Source organism: Triplophysa dalaica, chromosome 5 (assembly GCF_015846415.1).
Source record: "Triplophysa dalaica isolate WHDGS20190420 chromosome 5, ASM1584641v1, whole genome shotgun sequence".
Taxonomy (NCBI): domain Eukaryota; kingdom Metazoa; phylum Chordata; class Actinopteri; order Cypriniformes; family Nemacheilidae; genus Triplophysa; species Triplophysa dalaica.
Window position 1 is genome coordinate 24,436,343 of NC_079546.1, and position 20,177 is coordinate 24,456,519.

Below are 20,177 nucleotides of genomic sequence, written 5' to 3' on the forward strand. Positions count from 1 at the left end.
AGGATTTGTTGGAACATTTCAAATTAGATTTGGAGAATTCTTGAGACTTTTGTGGTGTATCAAAAGAATCTGTGAGACATCTTTACTTTGATTGTATATATTCAAGTCTCTAATTTCTGTTCAAGATTATTTACAACTTTAGTTCAAATTGAACTTCATGATGTCATCTTTATTTTATGTACAAGATACCATTGATTCTAAAACTACAATACATTTTCTTATACAACTTATTATTTTACATTTATGCTATTTAATATTTAAATATATGTGATATTTACTTGGTATTCATGTTAAAGAATGGGCAAAAATTACGCCAAATTTGGAACATTTTCTAAGAGAAATTAAACAAAAGGATAAAATTTAAGCAATATAAAAAAACAAAAAAAGCACAAAAAGACTTAGAGAGCACTATGTCATTTGAATTTATATATTTTTTTTTTTTCTGCCCCTGACAAGTTTTATGTATGTAATTTGTATTTTATTTTTTATGGTATTATGAGTTGTATGTTTGTACGCTTTTGTACTTTAATTAATAAAAAAATAGCAAAGACCGCAAGTGGGGCTATTTGGACGCAGGTCTACTCGTCTTCTTCGGAAGAACGCGGTGTACGTCCAATCGTCGGAGTCGTGCGTGGTGACGTAGGGCTTCCCAGCATGCAGTGCGCTAGTGAAGATGGCGGAAGGCGGCGCGGCGGATGTGGAGACGCAAAGAGGAGAGATCGCGACGCTCCTGAAGACGCCGCTGCGCAGAGCTGACACCTGGTGAGACACAGGAGACCCCTGACACGCGAGAGATCACCAATTCAGAGTTCATGAATTTATCCAATAACGTTACAACATCAGCGTCAATTCACGCGCACGCATACACCAGTGACAACACAACACACCAATAACAACACACAACAGTAATTACACAAACGCAATCAATCACACATTCATACTGGCACACATCGCGTGAATCTCTCTCTATCTCTCGCTCTCTCTCCCTCGAATGGAGTGTTTCCTTCTCTTGCATGATTCAGCAGCTGTGTTCTCTGTGATATTTACAGTATGTGTAACACAACTGATATGACGGTTAGATCAGATCTGTGATCAGATGTGATCATTCAACTCTGTGTGTTTAAATCAGGATGAACCGTGTTTGTGTATGAAAGAAGCATGTGACGTATGACAGAAGCATGTGACGTATGACAGAAGCATGTGACGTATGACAGAAGCATGTGACGTATGACAGAAGCATGTGACGTATGACAGAAGCATGTGACGTATGACAGAAGCATGTGACGTATGACAGAAGCATGTGACGTATGACTGAAGCATGTGACGTATGACAGAAGCATGTGACGTATGACAGAAGCATGTGACGTATGACAGAAGCAGGTGACGTATGACAGAAGCATGTGACGTATGACAGAAGCAGGTGACGTATGACAGAAGCAGGTGACGTATGACAGAAGCAGGTGACGTATGACTGAAGCATGTGACGTATGACTGAAGCATGTGACGTATGACTGAAGCAGGTGACGTATGACTGAAGCATGTGACGTATGACAGAAGCAGGTGACGTATGACTGAAGCATGTGACGTATGACAGAAGCAGGTGACGTATGACTGAAGCATGTGACGTATGACAGAAGCAGGTGACGTATGACAGAAGCAGGTGACGTATGACAGAAGCAGGTGACGTATGACTGAAGCATGTGACGTATGACAGAAGCATGTGACGTATGACAGAAGCATGTGACGTATGACAGAAGCATGTGACGTATGACAGAAGCATGTGACGTATGACAGAAGCAGGCGACGTATGACTGAAGCATGTGACGTATGACAGAAGCAGGTGACGTATGACAGAAGCAGGTGACGTATGACAGAAGCAGGTGACGTATGACAGAAGCAGGTGACGTATGACAGAAGCATGTGACGTATGACAGAAGCATGTGACGTATGACAGAAGCAGGCGACGTATGACTGAAGCATGTGACGTATGACTGTATGACTGAAGCAGGTGACGTATGACAGAAGCAGGTGACGTATGACTGAAGCATGTGACGTATGACTGAAGCATGTGACGTATGACAGAAGCATGTGACGTATGACAGAAGCATGTGACGTATGACTGAAGCATGTGACGTATGACTGAAGCATGTGACGTATGACAGAAGCATGTGACGTATGACAGAAGCATGTGACGTATGACAGAAGCATGTGACGTATGACAGAAGCATGTGACGTATGACAGAAGCAGGTGACGTATGACTGAAGCATGTGACGTATGACAGAAGCAGGTGACGTATGACAGAAGCAGGTGACGTATGACAGAAGCATGTGACGTATGACAGAAGCATGTGACGTATGACAGAAGCAGGTGACGTATGACAGAAGCAGGTGACGTATGACAGAAGCAGGTGACGTATGACAGAAGCAGGTGACGTATGACAAAAGCAGGTGACGTATGACAGAAGCATGTGACGTATGACTGTATGACTGAAGCATGTGACGTATGACAGAAGCATGTGACGTATGACTGTATGACTGAAGCATGTGACGTATGACAGAAGCATGTGACGTATGACAGAAGCAGGTGACGTATGACTGAAGCATGTGACGTATGACAGAAGCATGTGACGTATGACAGAAGCAGGTGACGTATGACAGAAGCATGTGACGTATGACAGAAGCAGGTGACGTATGACAGAAGCAGGTGACGTATGACAGAAGCAGGTGACGTATGACTGAAGCATGTGACGTATGACTGAAGCATGTGACGTATGACTGAAGCATGTGACGTATGACAGAAGCATGTGACGTATGACTGAAGCATGTGACGTATGACAGAAGCAGGTGACGTATGACAGAAGCAGGTGACGTATGACAGAAGCATGTGACGTATGACAGAAGCATGTGACGTATGACAGAAGCATGTGACGTATGACAGAAGCATGTGATGTATGACAGAAGCAGGTGACGTATGACAGAAGCAGGTGACGTATGACAGAAGCAGGTGACGTATGACAGAAGCAGGTGACGTATGACAGAAGCATGTGACGTATGACTGTATGACTGAAGCATGTGACGTATGACAGAAGCATGTGACGTATGACAGAAGCAGGTGACGTATGACTGAAGCATGTGACGTATGACAGAAGCATGTGACGTATGACAGAAGCATGTGACGTATGACAGAAGCAGGTGACGTATGACAGAAGCATGTGACGTATGACAGAAGCAGGTGACGTATGACAGAAGCATGTGACGTATGACAGAAGCAGGTGACGTATGACTGAAGCATGTGACGTATGACAGAAGCAGGTGACGTATGACTGAAGCATGTGACGTATGACTGAAGCATGTGACGTATGACTGAAGCATGTGACGTATGACAGAAGCAGGTGACGTATGACAGAAGCAGGTGACGTATGACAGAAGCAGGTGACGTATGACAGAAGCAGGTGACGTATGACAGAAGCAGGTGACGTATGACAGAAGCATGTGACGTATGACTGTATGACTGAAGCATGTGACGTATGACAGAAGCATGTGACGTATGACTGTATGACTGAAGCATGTGACGTATGACAGAAGCATGTGACGTATGACAGAAGCAGGTGACGTATGACTGAAGCATGTGACGTATGACAGAAGCATGTGACGTATGACAGAAGCAGGTGACGTATGACAGAAGCATGTGACGTATGACAGAAGCAGGTGACGTATGACAGAAGCAGGTGACGTATGACAGAAGCAGGTGACGTATGACTGAAGCATGTGACGTATGACTGAAGCATGTGACGTATGACTGAAGCATGTGACGTATGACAGAAGCATGTGACGTATGACTGAAGCATGTGACGTATGACAGAAGCAGGTGACGTATGACAGAAGCAGGTGACGTATGACAGAAGCATGTGACGTATGACAGAAGCATGTGACGTATGACAGAAGCATGTGACGTATGACAGAAGCATGTGACGTATGACAGAAGCAGGTGACGTATGACAGAAGCAGGTGACGTATGACAGAAGCAGGTGACGTATGACAGAAGCAGGTGACGTATGACAGAAGCATGTGACGTATGACTGTATGACTGAAGCATGTGACGTATGACAGAAGCATGTGACGTATGACAGAAGCAGGTGACGTATGACTGAAGCATGTGACGTATGACAGAAGCATGTGACGTATGACAGAAGCATGTGACGTATGACAGAAGCAGGTGACGTATGACAGAAGCATGTGACGTATGACAGAAGCAGGTGACGTATGACAGAAGCATGTGACGTATGACAGAAGCAGGTGACGTATGACTGAAGCATGTGACGTATGACAGAAGCAGGTGACGTATGACTGAAGCATGTGACGTATGACTGAAGCATGTGACGTATGACTGAAGCAGGTGACGTATGACTGAAGCATGTGACGTATGACAGAAGCAGGTGACGTATGACTGAAGCATGTGACGTATGACAGAAGCAGGTGACGTATGACAGAAGCAGGTGACGTATGACTGAAGCATGTGACGTATGACAGAAGCAGGTGATGTATGACAGAAGCAGGTGACGTATGACAGAAGCATGCGACGTATGACTGAAGCAGGCGATGTATGACAGAAGTTTCTTATGGATCAGTTTTCATGTCACACACCCAGTCAGATGAGCGTTTCATTCTCCAGTGTTTTACTTCAGGATCTAAATCTGTCTGTTGAAGGATGAAGGCTCATGTTATTTAACACACGCATGTGCGTGTTGCATATGTGGTTCTGTGTTTGTGCAGGTATCTGGTGGACAGTCATTGGTTCAAGCAGTGGAAGAAGTATGTGGGCTTTGACAGCTGGGATAAGTTTCAGGTGGGCGATCAGAACGTGTATCCCGGGCCGGTGGACAGCTCAGGCCTGCTCAAAGCCTCAGACCGTAAGTAGCGTCACCACGACAACCGCATGATGTCACTGCGCTCCCTTCACGTAAAGCGAAAGCACTTGTGACAGTTGTTGATGTGTGTGTCGGTTCATCTCCATGTGGTTTTGAGTCTGAAGTGTGTCACATTTTGTGTGTGTAGATGGAGACGTGGAGGGCATCAAAGAGCATCTGATCGATGAGCTGGATTATGTTCTGCTGCCCACCGATGGCTGGAATAAGTTAGTCAGCTGGTACGGACTGGCGGAGGGACAGGAACCCATCGCTCGACAGGTACGTCTGTCAAAAACCACACAACCTGATCAGATCCAACACAACACAGGGTGTCCATACAGACTTGGAGACTGTATAATAAATACAACAGCTGTCTAAAGTAAAAGCAGCTTGTCAAACGTCAGTGCCAATGTTTTCTTAAACACAGGAAAGTTCTTTTGCAACACTTCTTTGATATAAAGACTTAAATGTCCTCATTGAACCAAGAGTTAGTGCTGGTTTCATCTAATCTCTGTCCATGAGATGATGTCTGTCAAAGTCATCTTGAATTGAATATGTTTGATGAATCGCACATCAAGTAAGAATGTAGAGACAGAGTTTGTGAGTCTTCACACGTGTTAAACCAGCAGCAGTCAAATACTGACACAATGGTCTAGACGCTGTGTGTCTGTGAAAATTCAGCTCAAGTGTGCTTTTGTCGTCATTTTGTCTAAGTCATTTACAAACGTGAAAACATCACCTTGATATCGAGCGTGTTATGGATTTAAATCATCCCAACGCTTGATCAATAAAGACAACATGAGACGTCAGGCTGGATCTCCCATATGATCATGTGTGTACCTTTAACACAATATATCACAATAGTGACAGCTGTATGAGATGAGTTTTCATGAGAATCTAGTTTCACATGTGTGGGTCATGTTTTCTTCATTGGGACTCAGGATGTGTGTGAGATATCTCTAAGCCTTTACAGGAGTGTCATCTATAGCGGGATTGTGTGTTTGATATGTGCTGGCGCTCTTCATCATCATCATCATCTCTCTCTGTCATGGCGTCCGCTGCTTGTGACGCCCATTCTGACCATGTGTGTGTTGAGGTGTCGAGTAGCCGCTCTATTTCTGTTCTCATTCGCTCACCACATGACTGCACGGTCGCATGGATTCATCTACACGCAGCAGCATGCAGGAGGTTGGCTGTCTCTCTCTCTCTTCTGAGGCTTTGGGAAGAGTTTGTTTGTGTGTGAATGCGGGTTGAGGGTGGACGGGACCGTTGACTTAATCTTGAGTGTAAGCGGGAGAAACGGCAGCTGAGGTCAAAGCGGCTGTGATGACGGCGGCGCTCTGAGGGAGGATACGGCGGGCGGTCGGGCGAGCTGCTTTACGAGGTGTCGTGTGGATTGGGCTGCGGTTCGATGTTTTCTGACACAGATATTCATTGCGACGAAGGTTCAGCGCCACTGAAATAAATGGCCTGACGCTCTTCAGCTGTTCAGTCTGTTACTATAATAAGACTTCTGTCTCTGTTACTCGTCTCAACACAAACTCTCACCTGACACACTCGCAGCTGTGCTTTACATTCACTCCTGTGTGTGTGTGTGTGTGTGTGTGTGTGTGTAGGCAGTGATGTTGAGTGTGTGTATGTGTGTGTAGGCAGTGATGTTGAGTGTGTTTATGTGTGTATGTGTGTGTAGGCAGTGATGTTGAGTGTGTTTATGTGTGTATGTGTGTGTAGGCAGTGATGCTGAGTGTGTTTATGTGTGTGTAGGCAGTGATAATGAGTGTGTTTATGTGTGTATGTGTGTGTAGGCAGTGATGTTGAGTGTGTTTATGTGTGTGTAGGCAGTGATGCTGAGTGTGTTTATGTGTGTATGTGTGTGTAGGCAGTGATGTTGAGTGTGTTTATGTGTGTATGTGTGTGTAGGCAGTGATGTTGAGTGTGTTTATGTGTTTATGTGTGTGTAGGCAGTGATGTTGAGTGTGTTTATGTGTGTATGTGTGTGTAGGCAGTGATGTTGAGTGTGTGTATGTGTGTATGTGTGTGTAGGCAGTGATAATGAGTGTGTTTATGTGTGTATGTGTGTGTAGGCAGTGATGTTGAGTGTGTTTATGTGTGTGTAGGCAGTGATGTTGAGTGTGTTTATGTGTGTGTAGGCAGTGATGTTGAGTGTGTATGTGTGTAGGCAGTGATGTTGAGTGTGTTTATGTGTGTATGTGTGAGTAGGCAGTGATGTTGAGTGTGTTTATGTATGTGTAGGCAGTGATGTTGAGTGTGTTTATGTGTGTATGTGTGTGTAGGCAGTGATGTTGAGTGTGTATGTGTGTAGGCAGTGATGTTGAGTGTGTTTATGTGTGTATGTGTGTGTAGGCAGTGATGTTGAGTGTGTGTATGTGTGTGTAGGCAGTGATGTTGAGTGTGTATGTGTGTAGGCAGTGATGTTGAGTGTGTTTATGTGTGTATGTGTGTGTAGGCAGTGATGTTGAGTGTGTTTATGTGTGTATGTGTGTGTAGGCAGTGATGTTGAGTGTGTATGTGTGTGTATGTGTGTGTAGGCAGTGATGTTGAGTGTGTTCATGTGTGTGTAGGCAGTGATGTTGAGTGTGTTTATGTGTGTGTAGGCAGTGATGTTGAGTGTGTTTATGTGTGTGTAGGCAGTGATGTTGAGTGTGTTTATGTGTGTATGTGTGTGTAGGCAGTGATGTTGAGTGTGTGTATGTGTGTATGTGTGTGTAGGCAGTGATAATGAGTGTGTTTATGTGTGTATGTGTGTGTAGGCAGTGATGTTGAGTGTGTTTATGTGTGTGTAGGCAGTGATGTTGAGTGTGTTTATGTGTGTGTAGGCAGTGATGTTGAGTGTGTTTATGTGTGTATGTGTGTGTAGGCAGTGATGTTGAGTGTGTGTATGTGTGTGTAGGCAGTGATGTTGAGTGTGTTTATGTGTGTGTAGGCAGTGATGTTGAGTGTGTTTATGTGTGTATGTGTGTGTAGGCAGTGATGTTGAGTGTGTTTATGTGTGTATGTGTGTGTAGGCAGTGATGTTGAGTGTGTTTATGTGTGTGTAGGCAGTGATGTTGAGTGTGTTTATGTGTGTGTAGGCAGTGATGTTGAGTGTGTTTATGTGTGTATGTGTGTGTAGGCAGTGATGTTGAGTGTGTGTATGTGTGTGTAGGCAGTGATGTTGAGTGTGTTTATGTGTGTGTAGGCAGTGATGTTGAGTGTGTTTATGTGTGTATGTGTGTGTAGGCAGTGATGTTGAGTGTGTTTGTGTGTGTGTGTGTATGTGTGTGTAGGCAGTGATGTTGTGTGTGTTTATGTGTGTATGTGTGTGTAGGCAGTGATGCTGAGTGTGTTTGTGTTGTTCAGGTTGTGGAGCAGGGCATGTTTGTCAAACACTGTAAGGTGGAAGTGTACCTCACAGAACTGAAGCTGTGTGAAGACGGCAACATGGATCACCTCATCACCAGAAGATTCAGCAAAGCCGACACAATCGGTACGTACAACACACACTTCACACAACATCTCTCTATCAACACAAATGACAAATTTACTTCTAAAACATATTACACAAAGTACTTTTAAGAGCAAGTGAAGCTTAATTACTTAAGGACACGTCACACAACACAATTGAAATAAATCAGAAGAAATATTCATTTGAGCATTGCATCTAACGTCTTCTTTAACTTCTGTTGAACATTTATTCTTGTGTTCAACACACACAGTATTGTGTAGGAGAGTTGTGTCAACACTTCATTACTGTTCAGAAACACACATCATGAGCTCTTCTATAACTTGAACATTAACTGTTCTCACAAATGACTCTTCTAATGCTGTCACATGCAAAGCATGCTGGGAATTCTAAATCCACTTAGTGACAAAAAGAACTCATGTAGTCTTCACAAAAAAGTGGAGTTCAGATCCTTCATACTGCTTGAAGTGTGTTGAACAAGATGAAATTCAGATGAATTCACTCAATCATTTCGAGAATGAAGAACCCAGTTTAATTTGTGTTCATAACGCAAGGTTGTGGGTTTGATCCCAGGGGATTGCATATACCCAAGTATAAATGTATAGGATAATACAATGTATTATTAAATAAAGTAAATTAAGTAAAGTTTACTCAATACATTTCTTGAAATCCAGAACGACACAGATTGGGTTTCACAACTGCTCACTCTTACTGTATATTGATTCCTTGAGCTGCGTTTGTGCAGATGTTTGTGAGCTCTTTTTGTCCCAACAGACTCCATCGAGCGCGAGATGCGGAAGTTATTCAGTATCCCGGACCAGAAGGAAACACGATTATGGAACAAATACATGAGCAACACGTTTGAACCGCTAAATAAACCGGACAGCACCATTCAGGACGCTGGACTCTATCAGGGACAGGTGTGCTACACGTGTGTGGATGTTTGTAGCAGTGATCCTGTAGATCAGTCGGGCTGACTCATGTCTCTCAGGGTTCACTTAAAGCTATGCTGTGTATACATGTGTGTGTGTCCATCCAGACACTGACTTCACTGACGAGTGCTCCGCTCTCTCTCACGGCAGGTTCTGGTCATCGAGCAGAAGAATGAAAACGGCTCGTGGCCTCGCGGCTCCTCGGCGGCGCTCAAGTAAGCCAATCATCCGTCCGAAGTTTGAGAAGCGCTTTCTGGCCGCATTCTTCTCTCGCCTCGCGTCATCTCCCGTAACTTCTGCTCTTCTTTTCTTTTGAAGGTCACCTGGCGCTTCCAATCTCTCTGCTTTACCAAAGATCTGCCCTTCATCTCTCACAAACGATCATAACAGCAGCTTCAGCGGCCGCAAGTAAGCGCACGGTGTGGTGGGTGTGGCTTACACGTGGGAGGGGCTACAGTAGGCCAGTGTAGTGCGGCTGTTAGGAACGTTTTCATAGTTCTGGGACGATTGCCAGAGGAAGTGTTTTTGTTGTGTGCGCACTGCAGGAACCGGACCGGAGCTTCTTCTCCAGGGTCTGACCCAGAGAGAGAGGAAGCATCAGCAACGCAAGCGTGTCACCAGACATCGACACACAGAAAGTTCATGTTGTCTGTGTCCGTGTCTTGTTTATTCTCCGTCTGTAGCACTCGACATCAAAGGTTTAGTTTGTCGTTTTGCTCTTTCAGTGTCAACTAACATGACACAAACACTCGACAGCAGCGGCCTTCTGGTTTAGAAAGTCTCAAATGCTGCCCTGCCGGCCACCCGAGAGCTCCTAATGCGGTGAGAATGCCATCAGGAAAACTTACTTCATGAAGAACATCATTCTTCTTATTGTTAAGATAAAATCCACTTGCCATAGTTTGACAGTTTGAAACCCATTCAGAGACCATTCAGTTTTAAACGTCTCGTCCTGTACGCCCACACGGAGAAAGGCACCAGTCTGAAGGCCGAACCCTTTTACAATGGGAATAGCGATCATAAATGGAGATAAATGTCATTTCTCCAGAGGTGTGGAGCTGTGGTCACAGAGAGGGTCATGCTCTGCTTATATCACATCGCCATCATGATGTGATTTCCATTCACAAACAGCTCGGTCGGTTCCTGAGCTTGTTCTCTCACATGAATCACCAGTAATATTTCTGAGTTTTCAATGCGTTGTGTTCCTGAACCCTCGTCACCTGACATGAGAACGCTTCAAGAGCTTCTGCTGCCTTTCAGCTCATGTTCGCTCAAACTCTCGGCCGTCATCATTTGTGAAGAGTGCAGATGTTGGACTTTAAATGCGCAGGTGTAGGTTTGTGAAGAAAGCGTGTGAGCAGACGTCAGGGCAGATCGGCAGGTGTCAGATCACTGCTTCTCTTGCTTTCCCTGCATGTTTTTGTTTGAAGCATTTGCCCGCCGCACGGTTTCTGTGAGCAGATTGAAACCCCACCGTCTCTCCGTCTGCAGTATGAAGAGCTCCAGCTACGGCCTGTCGTCCTACAGTCCGGCGTACAGCTCTTACGAGTACAGTGATCAGAGCGGCCACGGCGAGAGAGCCGGTCTCTGTGGCCTGTCAAACCTGGGCAACACCTGCTTCATGAACTCCGCTGTACAGGTGAGACGACGTGACATCACAACACCAAGCAACCTGAAATGTGTATGGTAATGACGTCTGTTTAACTGACAACTCATGTAATGTCTGATGTTAGGGCTGGACCATAAATCCATATTAAGGGGAACACCATTTTCTTTATTTGTGCACTGAAGTACAGCTTTATGTTATATATGCTGCTGCATGTGAAAGCCAGAGGGCGCTGTCGCTCACAAACTCCTAATATACCATAACACACGTAGTTACTTTCTATCTTTCTGTCTCTGTTCTTCAAGTCTTCTCAGGTATTTCATGATAATGGAGTATATTTATAATGATGATGTTTTACGGGTGTTGCTGAACTCAAAGTGAGTTTGAATCGGGCAGCATTTTCTAGTGCTCAAAGAGCAGTGCTTCACAGACAAACTGCGCATAATCCAAACCTGCGCCAGATCATGATCGCACTGGATTAAGGCCGTGTTCAGACTTGACCTCTTTTTCGAAGCTGCTAGCGTCTGTTTTACATAACGATCCTATTGATCCTTCTCGACCAATCACCTCCCTCGCATGTTGTTGTGAAAACGACACACTACTCGCTTGAGATTGGTTAACTATGAAAGTGAGCTTGAGTTATGGCTTTTTTTCAGAAAAGTTGAACTTTTTCAACTTCAAAACTGTCCTGAGCGCTTTTTTAAACGCCATCGCTGGCGTCTTTTTCTGCTGCTCAGGTCATCTTTTTAAGTTGAAAAAGTTCAACTTTTCTGAAAAAAAACATACGTCAAGCTCACTTTCACAGTTAACCAATCTCAAGCGAGTAGTGTGTCGTTTTTGCGAGGGAGGTGATTGGTCGAGAAGGATCAATCTCGAAAAAACGAAGATTGATCCTCGAAGATCAATCTCGAAAAAACGAAATGGCTGCCAAAACGCCGGTTGGAGCATAGTTTTGTTTAAATGTAAGTTGAACTTTCACTTTCAATAACTTTTGACTGCAATTCTATCAAGAAATTAATATAATAGTTTTTAAATATGTGATTAGTTTTTGCAAAGACTATCTCTGTTATCTGTAATTCAAAAAGACTTCCGTTATGCTGCCTATCTGTTTCTCTGACGCAGACGCAGATGTCAAAGTCATGACGTTAGTAACCGAACGCTGCCAGCGGTTTTTTTACATCAAGTGTGTTCATGGCCTAACACGATCTTTAGTGGGAAACTAAGTGATTCACTTCAGTGATTTATCCTGCAGCCCTATTTTGTGTTTGATGTTGTGCTATCATTGCTTTAAGAAGTTCAGTGCTTCTGTTTAGTTTGTATTCATTTTAAACACAGAAGATTCAATGACCCTTGTTTGTTGTCAGTTATTATCAATCTTCTGGTTCTTGTTTTGTGTAGAGTTGTGAGCTGAGTACAACTGTCATTACAACCTATTCTGTCCACACATCATTTCACAAAACACTGATGAGAATGTGCCCGAGGATATAAAATAGCCAAGGTTCCTGTATTTGTGTCAAACACACTATTGAGCTGTGATGATGGATCAGAAAGCACTTGTGTTTTGTGCGCAGTGTTTGAGTAGCATTCCTCCGCTGACGGACTTCTTTCTGAAAGAGCGCTATCTGGACGAGCTGAATGAGGAGAATCCGTTAGGCATGAAGGGCGAGATCGCCAAAGCCTACGCAGAACTCATCAAACAGCTCTGGTCGGGCAAATACAGTTACGTCACGCCCAGACCCTTCAAGGTAAAGCCAGCAGAGACGGATAGTTAAGGTTCTTGTGAACAGCGTATAGTCATATGAGTTTGGATCCTTTATCAAGCCTTACTCCGTGTGTGTGTGTGTAGACTCAGGTGGGTCGCTTCGCTCCTCAGTTTTCGGGTTATCAGCAGCAGGACTCTCACGAGCTGTTGGCCTTTCTGCTGGACGGACTTCACGAGGATCTCAACCGCATCAGGAAGAAGCCTTACATCCAAGTGAATGACGCTGATGGCCGCCCCGACAAGGTGACGGCGCTGGTTTTCTGAAGCGTAAGGAAAGGTGTCGGAGCGTTCCCATGTCCCTCATGATACGTGTTTGTCCCGCAGGTGGTGGCGGAGGAGGCGTGGCAGAACCACATGAAGCGCAACGACTCCATCATCGTGGATATCTTTCACGGCCTTTTCAAGTCCACGCTGGTCTGTCCCGAGTGCTCCAAGATCTCCGTGACCTTTGACCCCTTCTGCTATCTGACTCTTCCTCTGCCCACGAAGAAGGAACGGACGCTCGAGGTCTATTTGGTGCGGATAGACCCGCTGGCCAAACCCATGCAGGTACAGCCATGTTTTAAAGACGTTCAACGTTAGCGACGCCATTCTTTCTCTAGAGCTGATTTCATAGCATGTTTTAGTGGGTTTATAGACATGCTTGTTATCTCTATTCTGAACTCAACTATTCACATACAAGTCTTTATAGATTATATAGAGTCTTTGAACAATGTATTCCTATAGAAAGTGAATTGGTCATTCAGACCCCGTACAAACTCTTACTAAATGTCAACTTTTGCAATAATGTACTTTGACTATATTTCAGTCCCCAAAACTGTATGAACATAAAGAGGTCTGAGTCTCTATACTGCTTAGGTAGTCCTCGAGTCCTCTTTAGAGACAGAGACTGTGTGCACTTAAAGGGGTCTGGGTTGGGTTGGGTTGGGTTCATTGAAAAGCTAATGAAACACATTTCCTGATCATTATCCCGGGACATCCGTGTCATCTGAAAGAGTCTGCCAACAGGCTCCAGACCGTCCACCCAAAACACAGGCCTATATAAACATCTTGCTTTATTAAATCAAAAGCAGTGGATTGATATAGGCCTGCTGTTTTTATTTGAGGAAAAAACTTCCTTACTTGAAAAATCTTTGCCGGTTAGGGTTAGGGTGTCATAGATTCCATTTGTCATAATTTGTTTGTCCAAAATGCTTCAGGTTGGTGAAAATGTGATGATATGTGAATACAGGTGCCGTTGTTGATCTGTTCTGTTTGCTGCCCTGTTGACTGTTAACATGATAGTGAGGATAGGCTGAGGTGTAATGTCTTTATTTCTGTTTCAGTATAAAGTGACGGTGCCTAAAGTGGGCTCTATATCAGATCTGTGTGCGTCGCTCTCTGCCCTGTGTGGCGCTCCTGCTGAGAAGGTAACATCTGAACTGTTCTGTGTGCCATCATGTGTTTAACTGCATCTCACCGCTCTCTGCCCGTCTAGATGATTGTGACGGACATTTACAACCACAGATTTCATCGAATCTTTGCCACCAATGAGAACCTGAGCAGCATTATCGAGCGGGACGACATCTACGTGTGAGTGTCCGGTCCTCGTCAGAATGAAATGGCAGACATGTGTTGTGAAGCTGATGTTGGGCGCTTTTGTCCGTGCCGTAGGTTTGAGGTGGCCGAGGACACGGATCATGTGGTGATTCCAGTTCATCTGAGAGAAAAATACAAGCAGTCAGGTTATAATCACACCAGCACGCCGCTGTTCGGCCAACCCTTCATCCTCACTGTACCTCAAACTCTCAACGAGGACAAACTCTACAATCTACTGCTGCTGCGGCTCTGGTACGGCTCATCTCCAGCTCTTCTGCTTCATCTCTGTCTCATCCCATAGTGTTCAGACTGTCAGTCCAAGTCTGATCTAATGTAAGCGTTTGATCATCTACACTGTCTGGAGAAACTGTTCAGATCCCACTGGAGTGTCCCTTGTTGTGCTTTCTCAACTTTTGGTAAATCTGATTGGTTTCTATGTCAATGATGTTGCATTGATTCATGCGTCGCAGTGCCGTGAGAAGCATTCCACTGCTCGCTGCTCTGTGTTGCTCTCGCAGTATGATGATGTCATACGCTGATCAGCCAGAGCTCTTTTTCTTACAATATAACGCAGGGCTTTAGACTGCCACTAAATGGTTAAATTTTGTGACTCTTCTTCCTGCCAAATGCGAAGTTTTTCCTAATGGCCAAACTGATCAATATATCAATTTTGCGTATTATAAATGTAATGCGCAGCAACGTTATATTACGCAAGCGGCGCATTCAGTCACTCATTTTCATCTCCCCTCCTTTACTCATCTCTCAGTGCCCCCCCCATAAAGCTGAATTCCTGGGTAAGGAGGTCAGGTAAGGTGAAGGACCGAAGGGGCAGACGAGTGAGGTGCTCAATCCCTCAACTGAAATAAATATGCAGAATACAAGAAATACACCAAGTAGGGTACAAAACAGCATACATAAGGAAATGTGTTGCGAGTACTTTATGAATGTGAAGCTAATGCAGGAAACATGTTTAAACTTTAAGCCCTGAACTATTGTATAAGGCTCTCTAACAATACTGCATAGCATACGAAACGTTAAACATCACCATAAATACTATTTATTTGTGAGTCGCTATTGAAAGAAGCCAAACGTGTATCAACGCAGCTTTCATGAACAATAATCACTTAAATCCTTCAGGTCTCTCGGGTTCCTGCCCAGAGAGTCAGAGCACAACATACTAAACGGACTTCTCTTTCTTACTCTGAAACGCACGTATAAACACAAAATAACCTCAAAATTCCCATATTGAAAAGAAACTTTGTAAAGATATTTAGTTCCGTCACCAAACAGTTGGGAAACAAAACACGTGTGTTCCAGTATAGTGCGCAAGCTCTTAAAGGGCCAGCAGCACAATAAAGATCAATGTTTATAATGTTCATCAAACAACAAAGGACGGGCCCAAAACACTCACTGATATTATTGTGTTCTCTAATAGGAGTTGTTCACAACAAATAAAGGAAGAAAGTAGCTTTAAGAAAGATGTGCTTTTAATATGGAAAAGTGTTGAAAGAGACATATACAACACAAATAATTCAATCATAAACAACCATTTGTATAATTTCTAATTGATTTATTAATGGATCAAATACATTTGAATTTGGTTTTAGAGATTGTTTATTTTTACCTCACCCCGTGACTCTGGTGCTATTAAATAAAGGGCTGGTGAGACCTCTCTCAAGTGTTAGTCTAGAGCTAATCTGTTAATCCGATCTGTTCGGTCAGACTGAGTCGCATCTCCAGAAATGCCATTTGAAGAGGGTTTTAAAGCACATAAATTGAAGCAAATTTCATGTGATTTTTTTTTTTTTGCTGTTCACACTTCCTAAATATGATCGGATTTCAATCAGATATGCACAAAAATCAGATCTGGACTCACAGTCTGAACATCTGTCTCACTTTAGTCTGGTCTCTGTCTGATCAGCCTTTGCTATCTTATCTACAGCCGTCATTCCGAGTGTCTCTCTTCGGTTTCATTTACTGGAACCTTAACTGCAGTTCTGCAGAGTGTCCTGTTGTCTTGACATATGGTGTCGCCTCTGTCTGTGTCTGGGGTGTCAATGAGGGAACTGTGTGTTTGACTTTAAGATTACCTGCTGTCGTTTGCAGTCGTTTCATTCGCTCCGCCGCTGAGGAGGAGGAGGAGTCTGAGGAGACGGACTCCACCAAACATCACTCGATTAACGGCAACGCTACCAACGGTGTCATGGAGGAAGGCTCGCCCAGTAAGCCCGCTGTCTAACCTCGGCATGCACATTTAAACAGCGCCAGCGCTTCATTCTAAACTACAATGAGCACTTATCTCTCAGGTGAGATGGAGACCGACGAGTCCAGTCAGGACCAGGAGCTTCCCTCTGAGAATGAAAACAGCCAATCAGAGGACTCGGTCGGCTGCGATAACGACCTGGAGAACAGAGCGGTCCCTGAAAACCCCTCTAAAGGCCAGCAGCTGACCAGCCACAGAAAGCGTCTTTTCACATTCCAGTTCAGCAACATGGGCAAGACCGACCTGAACTTCATCAAAGGAGAGTCGCGTCAGATCCGATTCCCCGAGGATCACATGCGCCTCAGCGGTAAGAGACGTCACTTAGCATGCTCATATTGATCATACCTTCCTGTGATGACATCATCCCTGCACCATAGCAATATAGCTGTCTAAGCCCCGCCTCTCACTGCCGCTGTTTCAGGAGTGATGACTGAATGTCTCTCCTCTAGTTGAGAACTGAATTTTGCAGAATCATATGCAAATGAAAAAGTTGGTGTACCAATATAGGCTGGGTTATAGTGTTTTGGAAAACTCTTATTTAGATTTTCAGATTCATCTAACAGCTTCATCCAAAGCAACTTAAAACAGAGAACATTTAATGAATGTGACACGCTTGAGTCTGTTGTTTCTGCAGATAGATGCTATCTCTCTTTGGACTGGGAACCAGAAATAAAGAGAAAATACTTTAATGAAGCTGCAACCGAGGTCAGACTGTCATTAGTTTTCCGGTCAGAGGTTGTTGCTGGGAGTCGTAGGTTACTGATCAACTTTTTTCCACTTTGAAGGACTTTGATAAGCATGAGAGTATGGATTATAAACCTCCGAAGAAAAGCTTCTTTAAACTGAAGGACTGTATTGAACTCTTCACCACCAAAGAGAAGCTGGGAGCAGAAGATCCGTGGTGAGACTCCATGATTGAAAAGTTTGATGTGTTTTGACATAGAGCGAGACTGATAGTGAATAAGGTAGTTTCTCTATGTTTGACTCGTTGAGAGTTTTATGGCAGTAAAGTGAGGTGCTAGCGGTTCTAGATGATGGTGTGTTTGATCCTGTGGCACAGTGTCAGACGTCTGTGTCTTTTATCTTACAGGTACTGCCCCACATGTAAGCAACACCAGCAGGCCACTAAGAAACTTGACCTGTGGTCTTTACCGCCGGTTCTCGTGGTTCATCTCAAGCGTTTCTCCTACAGTCGCTACATGAGAGACAAGCTGGACTCACTGGTGGATTTCCCCCTGCGGTATGCCAGTTCGGACAAGACGTAGCCCCTGTGCTCTGTTATACTAGTAAATAAATGGAGTAAGATGTTGATAAGAGTAAATGTGAAAAATCTGAATGGTGTAGTAGTTTCATGGGTTGGATCCCAGAGGATTGCACATAGAAACAGATGTATAGTACAATGCAATGTAAGGTGCTTTGGATAAAAGCGTCTGTCTAAGGCATCAATGTAAATGTGGTCCTGTTTGAATGCATGAGGTGTTGTGATTTGTTCAGGGATCTGGACATGTCGGAGTTCCTTATCAACCCCAACGCTGGGCCCTGTCGCTATGACCTCATCGCTGTGTCCAATCACTACGGCGGAATGGGAGGCGGCCACTGTGAGTATGGACGTCACAGATTTTCTCAAATTAGAACGGCAGAGGTGTGAGGATTGAGCCTTGAGGGATACCACAGCAGAACATCATTTATAGGATGGGACAGACTCGTGCCTTAGGCTTGCCAGACATCAGTCGGTTATTGCTTCCCAAACAAGTGAATGTCTTTCAATCTAGAGGATAAAATAGCCTCACCCCACGCTTTGTTATTCTGTCACATATGGAGCATGAGTCGGGCGTTAACATGTTTGCCGTTGTTCAAGCAAATTGATGCCTCGGTATACACTAATATTACTGAGCTAAACATGCGTGTCGTTGGAAAATGAAAGTGTCTTGTTTTTAATGTCAGACACGGCCTATGCCAAGAACAAGGACGATCACATGACCTACAACTTTGATGACAGCAGTGTATCTCCAGCCAGTGAGGAGCAGATAGTGGTGAGATTGGCACCTCAGCTAAATAATCAAAGTTGTGCTGTTGGATGACTGATGCTTCTCCTGTGTGTGTGTGTGTGTGTGTGTGTGCAGTCCAAAGCAGCATACGTGCTCTTTTACCAGCGACAGGACACTGTTGAAGGTACGGGCTACTTTGCGCTGGATCGAGAGGAACCTGAGGAGAAGGTGAAAATACTCACGGTGCAGGAGACGGCGCCTCAAAGCGATGAAGAGGAAGAAGATTTAAATGACAACGAGCAAGATCAAGAGCTCGGCCTTAACCGAGATGTCACCATGAACACCAATTGAGAGGAAGATTGGAGCACGCACCCAAAGCCTTATGTACAGTTAACGATGCGGTCATTGTAAAACGTCCAGAGACGGTACTTTGGTTTGTGATGTAGCCGGCGGAGTCGCATGTACGAGCATTTGGACGTGTTTTGCGTGTATGGTTGTGTTGTTTTGCGTAGAGGAACACTGAGGAGTTGAACTGTCGAGCACTGCTGACTGCTGTTGCACAATCACTTTCATTTCATTTGCAGTTCATGAGTTCATGTCACGCGTCGTAATCATCAGTTAGCGCACTATTCAAAAGACATCGAGAGGGCACGTAGATACCTGTGATACGTCGGCAGAGAGTTTGAGTAAAAGCCGCTTGTGCGGCAGCGCTGACACCATCAGAGGAATAAACAAAAGGCTTTATCATCGCACGCCCTTTTAATTCATGGATGGTCATTTTGTGCCATGTACTGACTCTCTGCGGCCTTAACAAAACCTGACTCTTCTTTGCGGGATTATCAAATTCCGGATCCTCTCTCATATTCTGCCACATGTCTGTTCATTCTGCCTTGAATCGTAGAGAAAGAGAGGCCAAATGAACATTCTGCGACCGTGCCGGCTGGCTTCTTGCCTTTGAATGTTTGCTGGGGTCGGGTCCGGCGGTGACTGCTTTGGCTTTCTGATTAATAAACCTGTACATATGAGTTCACTCTGTGAGTGCACATTTATAAATTAATTTATTTATATTGAAACAAACCTGGGAAGACAGACTATGAATTGAATGAGGCTTTGGTGAAGCGCACACCTGGCTGCAGGTTCTTTTTGGAAATGGAAGCGATGCTCGTGCATGATCCGAGGAATACCTTTAGCTGCACTTGAGTTCACTGTGGTTTACATTTGAAATGTGCATGTGTATTTATATACAGACTTCAATAAAGAGGAGTCCAAATCTCCTGTTGCCTTCACTCTTTGTCCTTAGGGAACATATAGATGCAGCGCAGACTATTACTTCCTCTTATAGTCTTATAATCCGATTCTAAAGGAAAGATCATCACATTTTGATTTCTATCAATGTTGACTTTCACAGAATGGTCTTTTTGTTATGTGGGATAATTTTATGTAAAAAACAGTGAATAGCAAAAGAATGTCCAGCATCAAGAGAAACTCTCACACCCTTCTAAAGACATTGGTAAGTTGGATGAGTGGCCTGTACCATGAAGGCAGGTGAACAAACCTAAGGGTGACAGGATCAGTTTGGGGTTGACAAAACAAATCCAATCAAGCTTTGTTGGTATCACGAAGCAGCTCATTGGGTTTCTTTATTCACAACTGTGAGAATCTGGATTTCGTCCTGTCC

General features: G+C 44.2%; 1 protein-coding gene across 2 annotated transcripts; it reads left to right on the forward strand.

The window, feature by feature from the left end:
* Window positions 1-404: 404 nt before the first annotated feature.
* On the forward strand, window positions 405-19,524 carry LOC130421157 (ubiquitin carboxyl-terminal hydrolase 15-like). 2 transcript variants are annotated; one of them, XM_056748898.1, is made up of 22 exons: window positions 405-762; window positions 4,774-4,910; window positions 5,056-5,186; window positions 8,268-8,394; window positions 9,145-9,290; window positions 9,453-9,517; window positions 9,621-9,710; window positions 10,794-10,941; window positions 12,480-12,653; window positions 12,755-12,913; window positions 12,995-13,219; window positions 13,996-14,079; window positions 14,148-14,242; window positions 14,324-14,500; window positions 16,355-16,470; window positions 16,555-16,818; window positions 17,146-17,216; window positions 17,297-17,412; window positions 17,602-17,751; window positions 18,006-18,109; window positions 18,456-18,544; window positions 18,635-19,524. In XM_056748898.1, exons 1-22 carry the CDS (start codon window positions 674-676, stop codon window positions 18,848-18,850), a joined length of 2,973 nt encoding a protein of 990 aa, XP_056604876.1. In that variant the 5' UTR covers window positions 405-673; the 3' UTR covers window positions 18,851-19,524. The 2 variants fall into 2 exon arrangements, with proteins under 2 accessions (XP_056604876.1, XP_056604877.1); XM_056748899.1 differs by lacking the exon at window positions 9,621-9,710 and having other exon boundaries at window positions 406-762.
* The last annotated feature ends 653 nt before the right edge of the window (window positions 19,525-20,177 follow it).